At 39.2% G+C, this 15,627-nt stretch overlaps 1 protein-coding gene across 1 annotated transcript in view; it reads left to right on the top strand.

Moving 5' to 3' along the window:
* The first annotated feature begins 8,974 nt into the window (after positions 1 to 8,974).
* smarca2 (SWI/SNF related BAF chromatin remodeling complex subunit ATPase 2) overlaps positions 8,975 to 15,627 on the top strand; it is a 72,769-nt gene continuing 66,116 nt past the window's right edge. Inside the window, exons 1-4 of the mRNA XM_033618979.2 lie at positions 8,975 to 9,108; positions 11,592 to 11,855; positions 14,212 to 14,341; positions 14,741 to 15,127. Coding sequence (XP_033474870.2) covers positions 11,622 to 11,855; positions 14,212 to 14,341; positions 14,741 to 15,127 — 751 coding nt within the window. The 5' untranslated portion in view covers positions 8,975 to 9,108; positions 11,592 to 11,621. The remainder of the gene's footprint in view (positions 9,109 to 11,591; positions 11,856 to 14,211; positions 14,342 to 14,740; positions 15,128 to 15,627) is intronic.

The following is a 15,627-nucleotide window of genomic DNA, read 5'->3' as shown; positions in this document are numbered from 1 at the left end:
TCCTCTCTGAGCTGCAGCGATTCACTGTGACAAGTTCAAAACACATGCTGGCGTTGCACTTTCAGCTACAAGTTGAAAGGGCTGGAAACACATTTGGGTGAAAAAGAGCCAAACTTACCATTCTGACCTGTTTCATCTGTTTCATCCAATTCCAACCAGCGATGAAAGAACACACAACTCAATTACAGATGTCATTAACAGACGTGTATTGAAAGCAGTTACTTTTTTTTGCAGTTCAACAAAGTTTGTTTCTACACTTCACTTGTCAGTCAGACACTTTTGGGCAGAACTGTGATGTCTTTCTTCCTTTGCTGATGAAGTTTGAGAGTCTGTAGTTGGCACTGACTAAAGCAAATACAAGGCAGGCTGTTCCCTTTCAGGGAGGCCTCAAAAAGTCCAGACACCACCCAAAGCTTTTCAGTGATGGCTGGGACACAGTCCTGGACCCCATGGGACCTATGAGGTATGACACATGCAAAATGTAACTGGAGCTACGATGTTGGAGGGTTACAGCAGATGGTGCTAGAAATAAAGGGATGGTGTCAGCTCAGGTGCACTTTTTTTTGCGCCTTTTTTATCCTCCTAAGGTGCTCCGTCCAGTATGTTTTTGTATATAGAAAGCATTTGTGTATGGTTATTTTATTAAGGACCTTTTCAATTTCAGAGTAATAATTCTCACCCATATCTTTATTTTTCCTATAATTTTCTGTTGTAGAAGACAATCTCTTAGTTAACCACAGATCTTATTTCAGGCATCTAACCGAAATCCCATTCAAAAAATTGATCAGCCTCGAGAAGAAGGAGCCGGGAGTGCTAACTCATTTCAACACATTCTCACTCCGACCTCGTCATGTATTGACATTTGGTCATGGACTTTAGACATCCACATACAACATGCAAGGAACCCTGGGTGTGTTGGTTGTTGATGTTCTGGGACACCATATCAAGTTGTTGTCTTCTGTTTTCACAGGAAATTTAACGTTTGCACACATTCTCTTTCAAAATATATGCACTGCATTGGTACAACACCGTGAATTGACTTTTTTTTCCTTCAACAACAACAACTTTACTTTAGAATCTTAGGGGACATGAACACCGCTCTCTCACCGATGGGTCCAACACCGATGTTTGCTGGATCCATCCACCACCCCTCCTGCTAGCCCAAGTCGGACTTTCACCACCTTAACCTTGGGGGCGGCAGTAGCTCAGTCCATAGGGACTTGGGTTGGGAACCAGAGGGTCGCCTGTTCAAGTCCCCGTCTGGACCAAAAATATGGAGCGTGGACTGGTAGCTGGAGAGGTGCCGGTTCACCTCCTGGGCACTGCCGAGGTGCCCCTGAGCAAGGCACCGAACCCCCCAACCGCTCAGAGCGCCTGTCATGGGCAGCCTACTCTGACATCTCTCCACTTAGTGCATGTATAGGTCCAGTTTGTGCATGTGTGTGTTTGGACCTGTGTGTAATTGACAACAGAGTGAAAAATTGAATTTCCCCTCGGGGATTAATAAAGTATATAAAATTAAAAAAAAAAAAATTAAATTAAATTAACCTTTGTCTTTGTCAGAGGATATACTATATACTATAACGGCAACCGGCCACGTGTCATGCTGATATTAAAGGATGTCTTTTTTCGTTGGTTTCTGACAACACAAGTCACCGCCCAAGTGCCAGATCTCAATGACTTTGGAGTTAGAGCAGGCTCCTCGTTTCTAGAACTTATTCCTGCACCTGTCTGTCAAAAATACTAGCTGGAGGCATGTGACGTAACATGTCAATATGCCATACCAATAGTTAAGTTTTTTAAAGCTCTGGATGTTGCAGACATTACATTCTTTAAGAGGTTACAATAAAAATGTTCATGGACTAATAATAATAATTGACCTTATTTGCAGTGTGAGGTGTCCTATCAACAGTTATGTAATATTGATCTGTGGGGAAAATGATTTTGGGGCCCAAATAGACAAACTAGTAGCAAGACTGAATGATTCTGCCATATCCATCTCTCTTACTACATAAGCAGTTCAACCAAGAAGGCTGTTGCTACTTTATTTACACAAAACTGTCACAGATTTTTTTTGTCAGAATACTGAAAATTATGTGTAGAGTGCTCACACATCATCTGCTGATAATCAACATGTGTGCTTATGTGTAATCTGTCAGAAGATATTATCAGGCAGGGTTATCCGTAATCATCATGAGCTGCTGCTTTGGTCCAGCCCAGTCCACCAGATGTCAGGCAGGTTGTAATATTAAAGAGCGTGCTTTAACAATGGATGGCAGAACACCTGCAACAAAAGCAACTACAAAGAGACTTCCTCTGACAGCATTTCCTCTCTCTTCAGCCTCCTGCATGACCCCGGCACCATCTTGGAAAAAGATCTCAGCATGCGTTGCTCTGGTCGTGGAGTTGGTCCCTTGGGAGAGCTCAAAAGCAGCTCTTGCAAATTGAGCACCGGCAGGCAGAAATTGAGGGTGGAGTGATGGAGGAGGGCACGGTGCACCTGCCCGTAAATCTTGCAGAAGTTTTCCTTTCACGAGGAGCACTTGAAGAGAGAAATAACAAACACTGGTCAGAGGGCCAGCGGATAAAGCTGAGAGAGGGAGAGAGAAGAGAGAGCAGTTGGCCAAGAATGATGTTTAGGAAATCTTTTACTGAGACGACACAACAGACGGGGCCAAACTGGACACCTCTGCGAACCAAAAGTCGACACTAAATGCTTATTTTTTTCCGAAAGTCTGTCTGAATGTGGATTGCTCTTGTAATGTTATAACCTAGATTCACGTCAAACATCAAAAACTTGGGAACGTCAACAAACAACAACAGGAACTTCTATCATACACCTTAAGTCCCCTACTACTGTAACTGAACAGAACATGCATTTTGGCCCCACGGAAAAATAGGATTATAGAGAAGACATTTTGACATGTCACATGAGGAAAAGCACGGATATAAATAATAAAACCAATTACTGATTTCACCTGTGCTTTTTCTGCTTTGACCAATCAAAATGTTTGCTGTGACAAAGGCCTACAGACAATGTGAAGTTGATGTCAAATTTTTTCAACAGGGGCGCCATCTTGTGAGGATCACACACTGTTACCTGTGCCTGCTTTGTTGAGCAAGTATTGTAAGTACAGTAACTGGACAAACTAATCCATATGCCTGCAGCCCAATGCCAGATTACAGATGTCCACTCACACACCTGCACATTGTAAACTATCATTTTTGAACCACTGACTGTATAAAATAATGAACGTAGCTACTGTGACGTCAGCCATTGGTTTGTGAACTCCATTTGGAAGACTTTGGCATTTCAGCCATCGCCATGGTGGGTTTTTTGGAGCTAGAAGTGACTGAGTTTGGACAAGAAGCCTCAATAAAATGTAAACGGATGAGTTACATAAAAATCTATGCCTTGTAAAATTGTCATAAAGGGAGAAATTACTATAAAGATCAAAACTGTTTTTGTACCAGGCTGTAAACATGTTTATTTCTGCTGTAAAGTTGAGTATTTTAAAATTGGTGTCTATGAGGATTTACTTGCTTCTGGGGCCAGTCTCAAGTGGTCATTAGAGGAACTGCAGTCTTTGGTACTTCAGCATTGGCTACATTTTTTACCCCTGGAGTTTGCTGCCTGGTTTGGACTGAATGCATGCACTTTCATAACAGAGTTAACAGAGTGTGTACCTCACAAGATGGCACCCTTGTTCCACTCCCACACGGTGTGACGTACCTTCACATGGCAAACCAACTTGACAGTTCTGTGCTTTGAGTCGGAAAGTCCAAAGCGCTATCTGCTCTATAATCTGCTCCACAAAAGAGGGATGGTTTGCAGACAGTTAGAGATGATGAACAAATAGGCATTTTAAATAAACTGTGAACTTATGGTACTAAGTCAGATGTTAACAGTTGTTTCTACAGTAACTGGCTGACAGTTGCTCGCTGTTGGTTAGCAACTTGTGAGAGCTTTTTTCCTCCAGCGGTCTTTATTGGATGAAACGATGTACAATTCTTAGAGCAAAAGAAAAAAGCCCAGGAGGAAAAGGTTCATTCAGGTGCTGATATCAATAATAATTCTTAAATACACACTAATACTCAAAGTTGAAATATGGCCTCTTTATTATTTCGATGCCGGGTGTCTCCCCTGTTTAAACATCCACTCCATCATCTTGCTCAGAAATAAATAAGTGCACCACAGTGTCAGCATTGGTTATTCAAATGGGACTCTCAGATAACACAGAGAGAAAGCAAACAGCTCCCTGCCAAATGTGGCTCATGTAAAACTAATTATAACACTCCCTTTGTTTGCACACACACCTGGGGATAGCAACACAGTGCATGTGCACCAACACAAGTGTGTGTGTGTTTATGTACAGTATGTGCATATATCTGCCTGTTGGCTATAGGTGTCTGATGCTTGACAGTAAAACTAAACATTCATCTTTGCAAAGCTCCTAAATATCCTGCAGTACAGATATATAATATATGAAGATGAATAAAAAACATTTTGTTCCAATATATCATAGCTGACGAACTCTTTAGAGGCCGTACTACATCACTGTTACATACATGATGCTGATGAACTTGTGCCAGAAATGTCCATATTTTAGAGTTAGAATAACAGATTTCTTTACTGGTAGTTTATTCAAACGGATGTTTTTTATTGTACATGTTATAAGTAACTTCTTTGTGTTATAATGTGACTGTGTTTATTGGTGGATGTGCACTGTACTATTTTATGCTTATTTATTATGTTTTGTGTATGAAATTTATAACATATTTTCTCTAACTGTATTTTTAGAGCCTTTTTAACAACCAACCAGGGACAACAGACACAAAAGTTATAAATTAATTTGAAAATAAAGTGACTGACAATTCAGTCCATAAAGTGTCAGAATGAATGTCCATTGTCCATTAATGAGCTGCCTAAAATGACACATTCACTCTGCCAACCCCAATATATGTATTTTATCATGACATTAAATGCAGGATAGCAATTTAATCTTGCCAGTAGCAATAATCAGAATGATTGGTCTGTAAATGAACAAAATTATTCAGGCATTATTGCCAAAATTCTAATGAATTGATCTGAAACTCTTCATCAAATAGGAATCCCCATTGAGATAAAGTTGTCTTTTGCAAAAATGACCTGAGAATAGATTACAAAAAGTGTATATAGATATCAAAAAACAAGAGTTCAAAGTTGGTATGAGTAAACTTTAAAGCTCTCCAATTACTTTCTAATGCTAAAATAATAAGTACTTTAGTTATTTTGCTCTACTGGGATGAATTAAGAAAAATAACAGCAAGGAAATATGGGAATTTTGTTGCCCTAGTATTTCTTGGTACACAATGCCATTGTGATTCAGGACAAATTCATTTTAATATTCCTTTCTAGAAACACATGAAGCATGAGTGGATTCATCAAAGAAAAAGAGAGAAGAAGGATGAAGTGAAGGGACCTTCTTTGCGTCTGTAAATGAGCAATCCATTGTTCAGCCCATCCATTTAAAAACCTGTAGGCTTTGAATAAAATGTCACGCCAGTGGTTCACCGGAGCTTTTTACGGAGGGTTTCAAGGTGAATGGAAGCCACAACCACTAGTCCTTTCACTGCCAAATGACTGCGGCCGAGCCCTTTCCTGGCTCGATGAATTTGAAGGGGGCGGTGGCTTTCACCACAAAGTTAATTAGGTTTGTTTATTTGGGTAAAATTTACATTCAGGAACCCTGTGCACATCCTTTATGGAGACGTATAAGAAAGGGCGGAATTGTTGAGGAGGGGAAGTCACGATCAAAGTTTAAACGTGAGGCTTTGTTTATTGATATGTGAGGTATTCAAATGATGGGCTGTCAGGATGGAGTGCTTTGAATGTCTTACAAGGTCATCCAGGTGTCATCGCATATAGATAGATAGATAGATAGATAGATAGATAGATAGATAGATAGATAGATAGACTAAAAAGAAACTAGTTGTTTTAACTTCAAAACAATTAACTTTTCTAGTCAAATAAACTTGATCTTAATTTAGTTCCACTTAAATCCTTAAGTTACATAAACTATGATATATATACATACATGATTTAAGTAAAATTGAATTAAGATCAAGTTCATTTGACTAGAAATATTTATTTGTTTTCAGTCATTACCAAATAACCTTAATTTGTTTGAACATAAAATAGTTGTGTCCAGGCTGCCTTACAGTTTTAAGCTGACTGAACTTTAGAAGACAAGTTGTTTCTTTTTACACTGAATTTTCTGCACACATTAAATTCAGAGACAAGAACATTTGTAGTTATTCACCAAAATCTATTCAAAGAACCAAGACGTGGTTTACATCTTTCAACAAAATTAATGAATTTACTCATAAACCAATTCATTTTCAGTGCATTTGAGGTTTTAATATTCCATTTGTTAATTTCATTTACTTTCGTTTTACAGGAAAGGGATTAAAAGTAACATTGTATGTTACAATTAAAACTGCAGGTTCCTGTTACGCAACAAAGACACATTACAATACAGAATAAAAACAGAAACAACAAAACGTATTCAGCTATATAGACACTGCAGAATACAAGACTGAAGTGGAGTGAGTAAAATGGAGTATGGGATTTAAATCAGTAGTTGCACGTATGTCCTTTCTTCGGATAGTGTGTATATGCGTGTTTGAAATGTGTAATAGAGGTTATTGCTCTAATGTAGTGTGGGATTGCATTCCAGATCTTAGTGTAAGTGTGACAAAATTATCTCCGATCATAATTGTTTTTGTTTCTGTTGCTGTAACTGACATGACACGTCATATTTTCAGTCTTAAAATACTTCTTATCTCAATGCATGTGTGACTGCTTCTATGAATTAGAACTGTACACTCATTATTTTCTGCAGAACATGCATATTTGACTTCACTACAGCTAAAGTCTGCCAATATGCGATAGCATCCAGTCGACTCTGGATGTGTAAGATAGAGCCAACAAGACATTTAAGCAAAAGATTTATTTCCTCGTATGGGTTTGAGAAAAAGAGCTCGTCTATTAAGGTTGCAGTGAAACATTTTGAATATTGACATATCTCAGCCCCAAAACTGATTCTAGTTATAGAATCTATCGTAATTTGTGTTTATTGATTTGAACATTGCTTTTGTTTTTTGAGAAACTATAACACGTATGATTTATTTTATGTCTTTTCTTTTACTTTCTTTTTTTTTAAAAATATGTTCGAAATAAAGAATCAATCAATCAATCAATTTATTTGGGTAAAATACACCTGATGTAAATGCAGACAAATTATGAACTGTACTATGTAGATAAAAACAGGACAGAAAAAATAATGGCTCTAAACAAATACATGTCCAGTAAAAACAGCTTTATTTTTTCATAATGACAACAAAACGAAGTTTCTGATATCAGAGGGATGCAAATGGCGCTTGACTAAACCTGTGTGTCATTTGCATGGCTTGCCTTTAAAACTCCACATTGCTATCATCAGATTTACTCAGTTGGTGTTTGTAAATGATGGCTAGCTCTTCATCACTCTGAACTTGACATGTGTTTGTTTAGAGCTCAGATGTCTGTGGTAATTCAGTACCTGCCAGGTGTCCCAGCCATACAGCACTGGGCTACAGAGGGCAGTTCATGGAGGCAACTGGTGGTCCCTGCTGCCATCTTGTGTTCACTTTATGGACTGGAGGAGCTGGAGTATTGTAGCCTCTGGATTTCCCTCTAAAAAAGTCCCCTAAGTAGCTTTAAAGTTAGAAAATTATACTGTCCCAACTTTTGTCTCATTCTTTCATCAATTCATTATAGCTAAGATGATATTGACATGGTGAGGCAAGACTTTTTTTGTGGTTTCACAATTTTTCAAACTGAAACATGATGACCAAAACATATGAAAGCATCCAAATAGTATTTCTTTCTCCGTTAAATTTAGGTTATTGGCCTGCGAGTGTCCATTGCTAATATGATAAAAGTACCTCCCTAATCACACCCGAAATATAAAAACAGTCTATAAAACAGTCATTATTAATTTGATCATTTAATTAATGACATTAAATTATTTCTTAAACATTAATCCCTTAATTAATGAGACTTTTTAGATTTTTTTGGTGCAGTATTTACCCCTTTGTGACTTAAGATAATTGCCTATTATTCATGTTTAGCCATCGCATAGTCAAATAGTTCCGTATGTGCCAAACAAACAAATGTAGAAGTAGCAATACTATACTACGATGTAAGAATACATGTCCTGCATTCATCATTCACACAAGTAAAAGTGCAGATGTATTATTGGCAACATGTAGGCCAATTCAGTGCACCAAAAGTAAGGTTGCACATTATGCACTAGTATTATATAATTGGATTATCATTGGTAATACTTACAAAGTTGAGCTGTTTAATCTATTAAAATTGCGTCATATTTGATAAGCTTCTTGTAGGCTTTGTATGTAAAACTGCAGTCTGCAAAGTAACTGGTAACAACAGCTGTGCGAACACTGAAGTGGAGTAAAGGGTATAATATTTCTCTCTTAAATGTCGTGGAGAAGAAATATTCAAGTAACAATTAATCAAAATAGTGCTTTGTTGTATTCCACCAGTGCTGAAGGCTCTTTAACTGACATTAAACAGCTATATCTTAATGAAAATGACAAATAAATAGGATTTATTTATCTATATTTAAAAGCAGGAAAAGAGGTTATGCACTGAAAGCAGATCAAAATCTCTGTCCCATTTGCACTGGTGCGTATTACAGTAGTAAACACAGGTCATTACGTCATTATTTTAATATTATCACGGTTGACAAGATGTCCAAGTTTGTTTTATTGTCCTGTTTGCAATCATGGCCACTCAAGCAGAAAGTTACAGCAATGGTTACAGGACAGATGCACGCCCAAGAGCAGCAAAATAAAATGATTGACTTGAGATACAGCCAATCACTGTAGAGGTAGGCGGGACTTCCTGTGACATTGACAAATCAGTAATGGCGACAGAAGAAAAACTTTAATATGTCAGCAAAACAACACTGAGGGGGAGTGAACTTTTGGACAGCAGTCATATTTTGAAGAAACATTACAATATTTCCATCTAATTGTGTGCAGTTACAGTTCAGCCGAAAGGTAAACTGACTAACGGCGCTTCGTTTGTGATTCATATTGGCATGTAACTACTCAGCGTTCAGCTAACTGTCCAAACTTTCTGACACGGACACAGTTCGCTAGCTGGGGCTTCTGTACCCGGACTAGCTAGCAGGCTAGCCGCTATGCTAACTATCGTCAGCTAACTAGCTAGCTGTGAGCTAAGTTCCCCAACGAGCGAAGCAGACAGCCTAAAGCGACCTAGCTGTTTGTTCTGTGAAACTATGTGCTTCTAAATGTATTATTAAAGTCGATTTTTGTTACTATTAATATCTCCAAGGTCATGTCAGGGGCTTGACTTTCATCTAAACTTTGATTTTGCCTGCATATCCGTGATGGCCACCAGTTTTTGGGGAAGCCATGATCCAATCAGAGTTAACGTCGTTCTACTGAGTGATAACGTTAGTTACCAAGCTAGCGTTACTGGTACTGTTACGAGGATTATGAGAAAACAACTATATAACACGGACGTCAACCTATTAATAAAACCTTTGTGGTGTTATTTAGTTTGTATTTTATTGGTAATTGACGTATTTAGACAGGTGTTTTAACGCTGTAAATGCGGTGTGTTTTTGTCAAACGTTACCTCTGCTGGAGGTGAGGTGACAGCATTAATAGTAACGTTAATCGTAATAGGAAGCCTTATATCCTTACTATATCAGAGATGAGACATTGTGTTATGCTTAAAACTTATGAATAATACGCCTATATGCTGTAGGTGAGACAAATAGGATTAGCTGATAGTTGCATTATGCATCAGTAGCTATTGACAGCAGGAAGTGACAGAAAAGTGGTGAGTTAGGCTGGCGTCCAGTGATGGCACAGAAAACAGACATTTGTTCACATTGAGGTTGGCAGTCCACATATTCACTGCAGCTCTGTATGTCTCTGATGTGTCTGTGTTATGGAGCATGCTGCTGTTGTTACTCAGGGCTTTCCTTTCATAATGTTACTTCAGTATTGACTTCACTTTTCACAGAAAGATACATTTAGACGTGTCAGGTCACACTGCTGACATAAAGCCTTGCATTACAACATATTCTGCATATTCTTTGGGGATTTTTTGCCTTTTATTGAAAGAGGACAGTAAAGGGGAGAGAGAAAGGGGGAATGTCATGGAGCGAGAGGAATTAAATCAGGGATGTTGCAGTTATTAAAATGCTTTAAATTGGAAAAGCATGCTTTAATTTACATAGTAAAGGTACTCTGTTTAAAAGGCAGATAAACAATATATATTACAAAACAGAGTTTTTACAGGCCACTTAAGCTTTTAAACAAATGCCAAAGATTTATTTTATTATTAAATATTTGCCCTGCATCTCTCTCTGTCTCACTTTATGAATTCATTCATTTATTCATTTTGTTGTATGGATCACCGTACATTTATTATGTAGATATGTTCTGTATAGGGATAGACCGATATGGATTTTTTAGGGCCGATGCCGATACCGATTTTTTTCCATCACCCTTAACTGATGACTGATTATGGACTGCCGATTTTCTTGAGCCGATATTTGGGGCCAATACTGCTTTTGCGCCCTCAATTTACATAAAAAAATGACACAATGATAACAAATATTACAGGTCTGAAGTTTAAAATCAGAAACATTTATTGAACAGTAAAAAATACGAAAACAAGATGGAAAGTTGAGGTAGAACAGGTAGAATATTATTATTATTATTATACATTCAAATAAAAAAAAGAGTTCAGTGCTCTTAAATCTTCCAGTAATGTCTTTATAAAATAAACAAATATTTAAGCTGAAGCATAAATAAAACAACAACTACTGTACACAGTAGGATTCAACAGCTTTGTTCAACTTAACCACATACTTTCAAATGAAAAAAAAGTGCCAGGGAAAAATAAATCCGCGAACCCACGCGCGTATCGGCCGATGCCGATACAAGTAAAAAACTCAAATATCGGCCCGATATATCGGCCGGCCGATGTATTGGTCTATCCTTAGTTCTGTACACATGACATCATACCCGTTCTGTAAGAGAGATCCCTCCTTAGTTGCTCTTCAAGAGGTTTTTACCAGTTTTCCCATATTAAAGTGTTTTTTGGGTGAGATTTTTCTTCCTGTGAGGGTCCAAGGACAGAGGGATGCTGTGTACTGTAAAGCCCTCTGAGGCAAATTGTAAATTTGTGATAATGGGCTTTATAAATAAAATTGAATTGAAAACAGATATTCTACCTATATTGTATAGTGCTGAAAGTGAAAATGTACACATAAATGCTACCCTAATAGGAGCACCTATACGATATAATCCTGTCGATTGAAACTGCAGTGTGATTAAAGTTTCTTTTTTAAAAATAACCTTATAAAAAACATTGCTTAATGACAGACAATTTTAGCAACAGTAAAAAAAAGTAAAATAGACTACATAAACATTTTACAGTAATATTGGACTTGTATTGTTTGCATGGCTTTAAAACCTGTCCCTTCTGTTTTATCCTGAAGCTGCCTGGTATGCTCCCAGCAATTCAGTAGATGTCCACCCCTTCAGACACAGCAGGTGGTATGTCCCATCCTGGCCCTTCTCCGGGGGCAGGTCTATCCCCAGGGCCCATTTTGGGCCCTAGCCCTGGTCCAGACCCCTCCCCAGGCTCTGTTCACAGCATGATGGGACCCAGCCCTGGACCTGGAACACCCAACGCACCTCATGGCATGCAGGGACAGGGACAAAGTGACTATTCTCAGGACAGCATGTATCCTATGCACAAGGTACAGTGTGCCCTCTGCTGTTTAATGTCCTCTAATGTCACTCCTGCACAGAAACAGTATAGTTATAGTTTTTCTTTATCTCTGTGATGTCTTTAACAGGCCAAATTGTTGCTTTTTACAAGATGCAAACTGATATATCAACCTATATTGGCTTATTGCAGACAAATCGCATTGGTGCTTATGTTGTCCAGGTAGTAACAAGGAATTCCGTTATAGAAATATCAAAATATTATATGTACAGTACAGGCCAAAAGTTTGGACACACCTTCTCATTCAATGCGTTTTCTTTATTTTCATGACTATTTACATTGTAGATTCTCACTGAAGGCATCAAAACTATGAATGAACACGTGGAGTTATGTACTTAACAAAAAAAGGTGAAATAACTGAAAACATGTTTTATATTCTAGTTTCTTCAAAATAGCCACCCTTTGCTCTGATTACTGCTTTGCACACTCTTGGCATTCTCTCCATGAGCTTCAAGAGGTCGTCACCTGAAATGGTTTCCACTTCACAGGTGTGCCTTATCAGGGTTAATTAGTGGAATTTCTTGCTTTATCAATGGGGTTGGGACCATCAGTTGTGTTGTGCAGAAGTCAGGTTAATACACAGCCGACAGCCCTATTGGACAACTGTTAAAATTCATATTATGGCAAGAACCAATCAGCTAACTAAAGAAAAAGGAGTGGCCATCATTACTTTAAGAAATGAAGGTCAGTCAGTCCGGAAAATTGCAAAAACTTTAAATGTGTCCCCAAGTGGAGTGGCAAAAACCATCAAGCGCTACAACGAAACTGGCACACATGAGGACCGACCCAGGAAAGGAAGACCAAGAGTCACCTCTGCTTCTGAGGATAAGTTCATCCGAGTCACCAGCCTCAGAAATGGCAAGTTAACAGCAGCTCAGATCAGAGACCAGATGAATGCCACACAGAGTTCTAGCAGCAGACCCATCTCTAGAATAACTGTTAAGAGGAGACTGCGCGAATCAGGCCTTCATGGTCAAATAGCTGCTAGGAAACCACTGCTAAGGAGAGGCAACAAGCAGAAGAGATTTGTTTGGGCCAAGAAACACAAGGAATGGACATTAGACCAGTGGAAATCTGTGCTTTGGTCTGATGAGTCCAAATTTGAGATCTTTGGTTCCAACCGCCGTGTCTTTGTGAGACGCAGAAAAGGTGAACGGATGGATTCCACATGCCTGGTTCCCACTGTGAAGCATGGAGGAGGAGGTGTGATGGTGTGGGGGTGTTTTGCTGGTGACACTGTTGGGGATTTATTCAAAATTGAAGGCACACTGAACCAGCATGGCTACCACAGCATCCTGCAGCGACATGCCATCCCATCCGGTTTGCGTTTAGTTGGACGATCATTTATTTTTCAACAGGACAATGACCCCAAACACACCTCCAGGCTGTGTAAGGGCTATTTGACCAAGAAGGAGAGTGATGGAGTGCTGCGGCAGATGACCTGGCCTCCACAGTCACCGGACCTGAACCCAATCGAGATGGTTTGGGGTGAGCTGGACCGCAGAGTGAAGGCAAAGGGGCCAACAAGTGCTAAACACCTCTGGGAACTCCTTCAAGACTGTTGGAAAACCATTTCAGGTGACTACCTCTTGAAGCTCATGGAGAGAATGCCAAGAGTGTGCAAAGCAGTAATCAGAGCAAAGGGTGGCTATTTTGAAGAAACTAGAATATAAAACATGTTTTCAGTTATTTCACCTTTTTTTGTTAAGTACATAACTCCACATGTGTTCATTCATAGTTTTGATGCCTTCAGTGAGAATCTACAATGTAAATAGTCATGAAAATAAAGAAAACGCATTGAATGAGAAGGTGTGTCCAAACTTTTGGCCTGTACTGTATATATTTAATGTAATTTAGAAAGTGTTGGACTGTACTTGTCTTTGTCACTTGTCACCTGCTGACAGCACAAATACCTAAATAAATGAAAAGCAATTGGAAATCTACAGTGGTAGTACATCTCTGCTTGGGTGTTTTCATCATCCTCTGAGATGTTTGTCAGTGCATTTATCTGGGACAGCTTGACAGTTTAGGCATGTAGCACTTACATCTTTAGTCCACTGATCAGCTTTTGACAAACGTGTGACCCGAGATGAAACTTAAGAGAAGTGTGGTTTTGCTCTGTGCTAGAGGGAAGATGAGTCATTTGCCTTGTATATCAAAATTTTTGATATTTAATATGTGGGATGATATGACTATTTTCATCACAACCTTCAGTTTTGTAGCCCTTTTTTATTCAGGGTTGCGTCAGAAATTGCAGTTTTGGGGGAAATGTGTTGTACACAATGAAGTAATCTTTATCTTGAATCATAATTTTTTTCCATTTTCAGACAATGGAGGGAATGAATGAAAAGACCATAGCAGATGCAATGCACTTTGGTCACATGAAAGGTGTGGGGATGAGATCTCTGCATAGTGGTATGGGACCTCCACAGAGTCCAATGGATCAGCACAGCCAAGGTATCTTGTTGATTGTTTTTTAAACTAAAAGCTTTCTAAACAGGCCTGTAGCATCAGAATCTTAATCAGTACTCACAGCCAGTGTCTCCCAATCTTTTTGGCTTGTGTCACTTTAAAACAGTTCCTCTTCACTCGCTGCTTTATTTTGTATAGTTTAAAAGAAGTCATTAACAAGAAAAAAAGCAAAGATTATAGGAAAGTCTTAACTTAGATAACCCAGTTTTTGTGTCAGAAAAATATGTATTAGCTTGTATTTTCTGTCCTGTTAATCCTGCGCCACTTAGATTTATTTCACAACCCCTTAGGTGGGCTCCATTCCCCTGTTACCCACTGCTTTAATGGCACTAATGTGAATTTTGGTTATGTAAAATCATTGAAATTCCTTCCTGTCTTCTGTAGGATACATGTCCCCTCATCCATCCCCCATGGGTGTCCATGAGCATGCCTCTAGTCCCATGTCAGGAGGTGGAGGTGGTGGGGGACCCACGCCTCCCCACATGCCTCCCTCCCAGTCAGGCCCTATGATGCCCATGGATCCCCAGACAGCCGTGCCCAACATGTCCAACATGAGCCAGCAGGGGCGGGGACCTTCTGCTTTCAGTCCAGTCCAGCTGCAGCAGCTCAGAGCTCAGATCCTTGCCTATAAGATCCTGGGTCGTGGGCAACCCTTACCTGAAAACCTTCAACTGGCTGTTCAGGGCAAGAGGAGCCTACCCACAATGCAACAGCAGCAACAGCAACAACAGCAGCAGGCACCTACTGCTAGTCCTTACAGCAGGCCTCCAGGTAAGAAGATTGAGTGAAGATGTTTGAAGTGTTACAGTGCAGGGTCTCATAAGCTCACAGTATATTAGTGTGTGTATTGTTTTGAGTAGCTTTGTTATCCGATGGAACAGATCTGAACACACTTGACACTTTGATATGAGCTCCGTGTCGTCCATGAAATGTGAGCCAGGCCACCTCAGAACGTGGATGGTTCATATCTCAGTGTGGCCAAGATTTTGACCCGAGAGCATCCACTCTAGTAATGTAACCTGGCAGTTGATGTAGCCTGGCGTGAGCAGTGTGTCAGCTTGCATTGAGAGGATGGGTGTAATCTTGACCGGAGATCTTGATGATTTCAAGCTTCCTAAATCCAAATTGTTTTCTGGTGTCAGAGATGCTTCTCATGGTAATAATCACAATTTCAGCGTCAATTAAGCAGTCAACATATTTTGGATTTTTAAGTCATTCTTATAAGTGTCTGGTTGCTGCTAATATTAATGAATAATCTCATATTAAATTAG

Source organism: Epinephelus lanceolatus, chromosome 9, assembly GCF_041903045.1.
Source record: "Epinephelus lanceolatus isolate andai-2023 chromosome 9, ASM4190304v1, whole genome shotgun sequence".
In the NCBI taxonomy this organism is placed as follows: domain Eukaryota; kingdom Metazoa; phylum Chordata; class Actinopteri; order Perciformes; family Serranidae; genus Epinephelus; species Epinephelus lanceolatus.
Note: the sequence above shows the minus strand (reverse complement) of the source record. Positions and strands in the feature narration are given on the sequence as shown.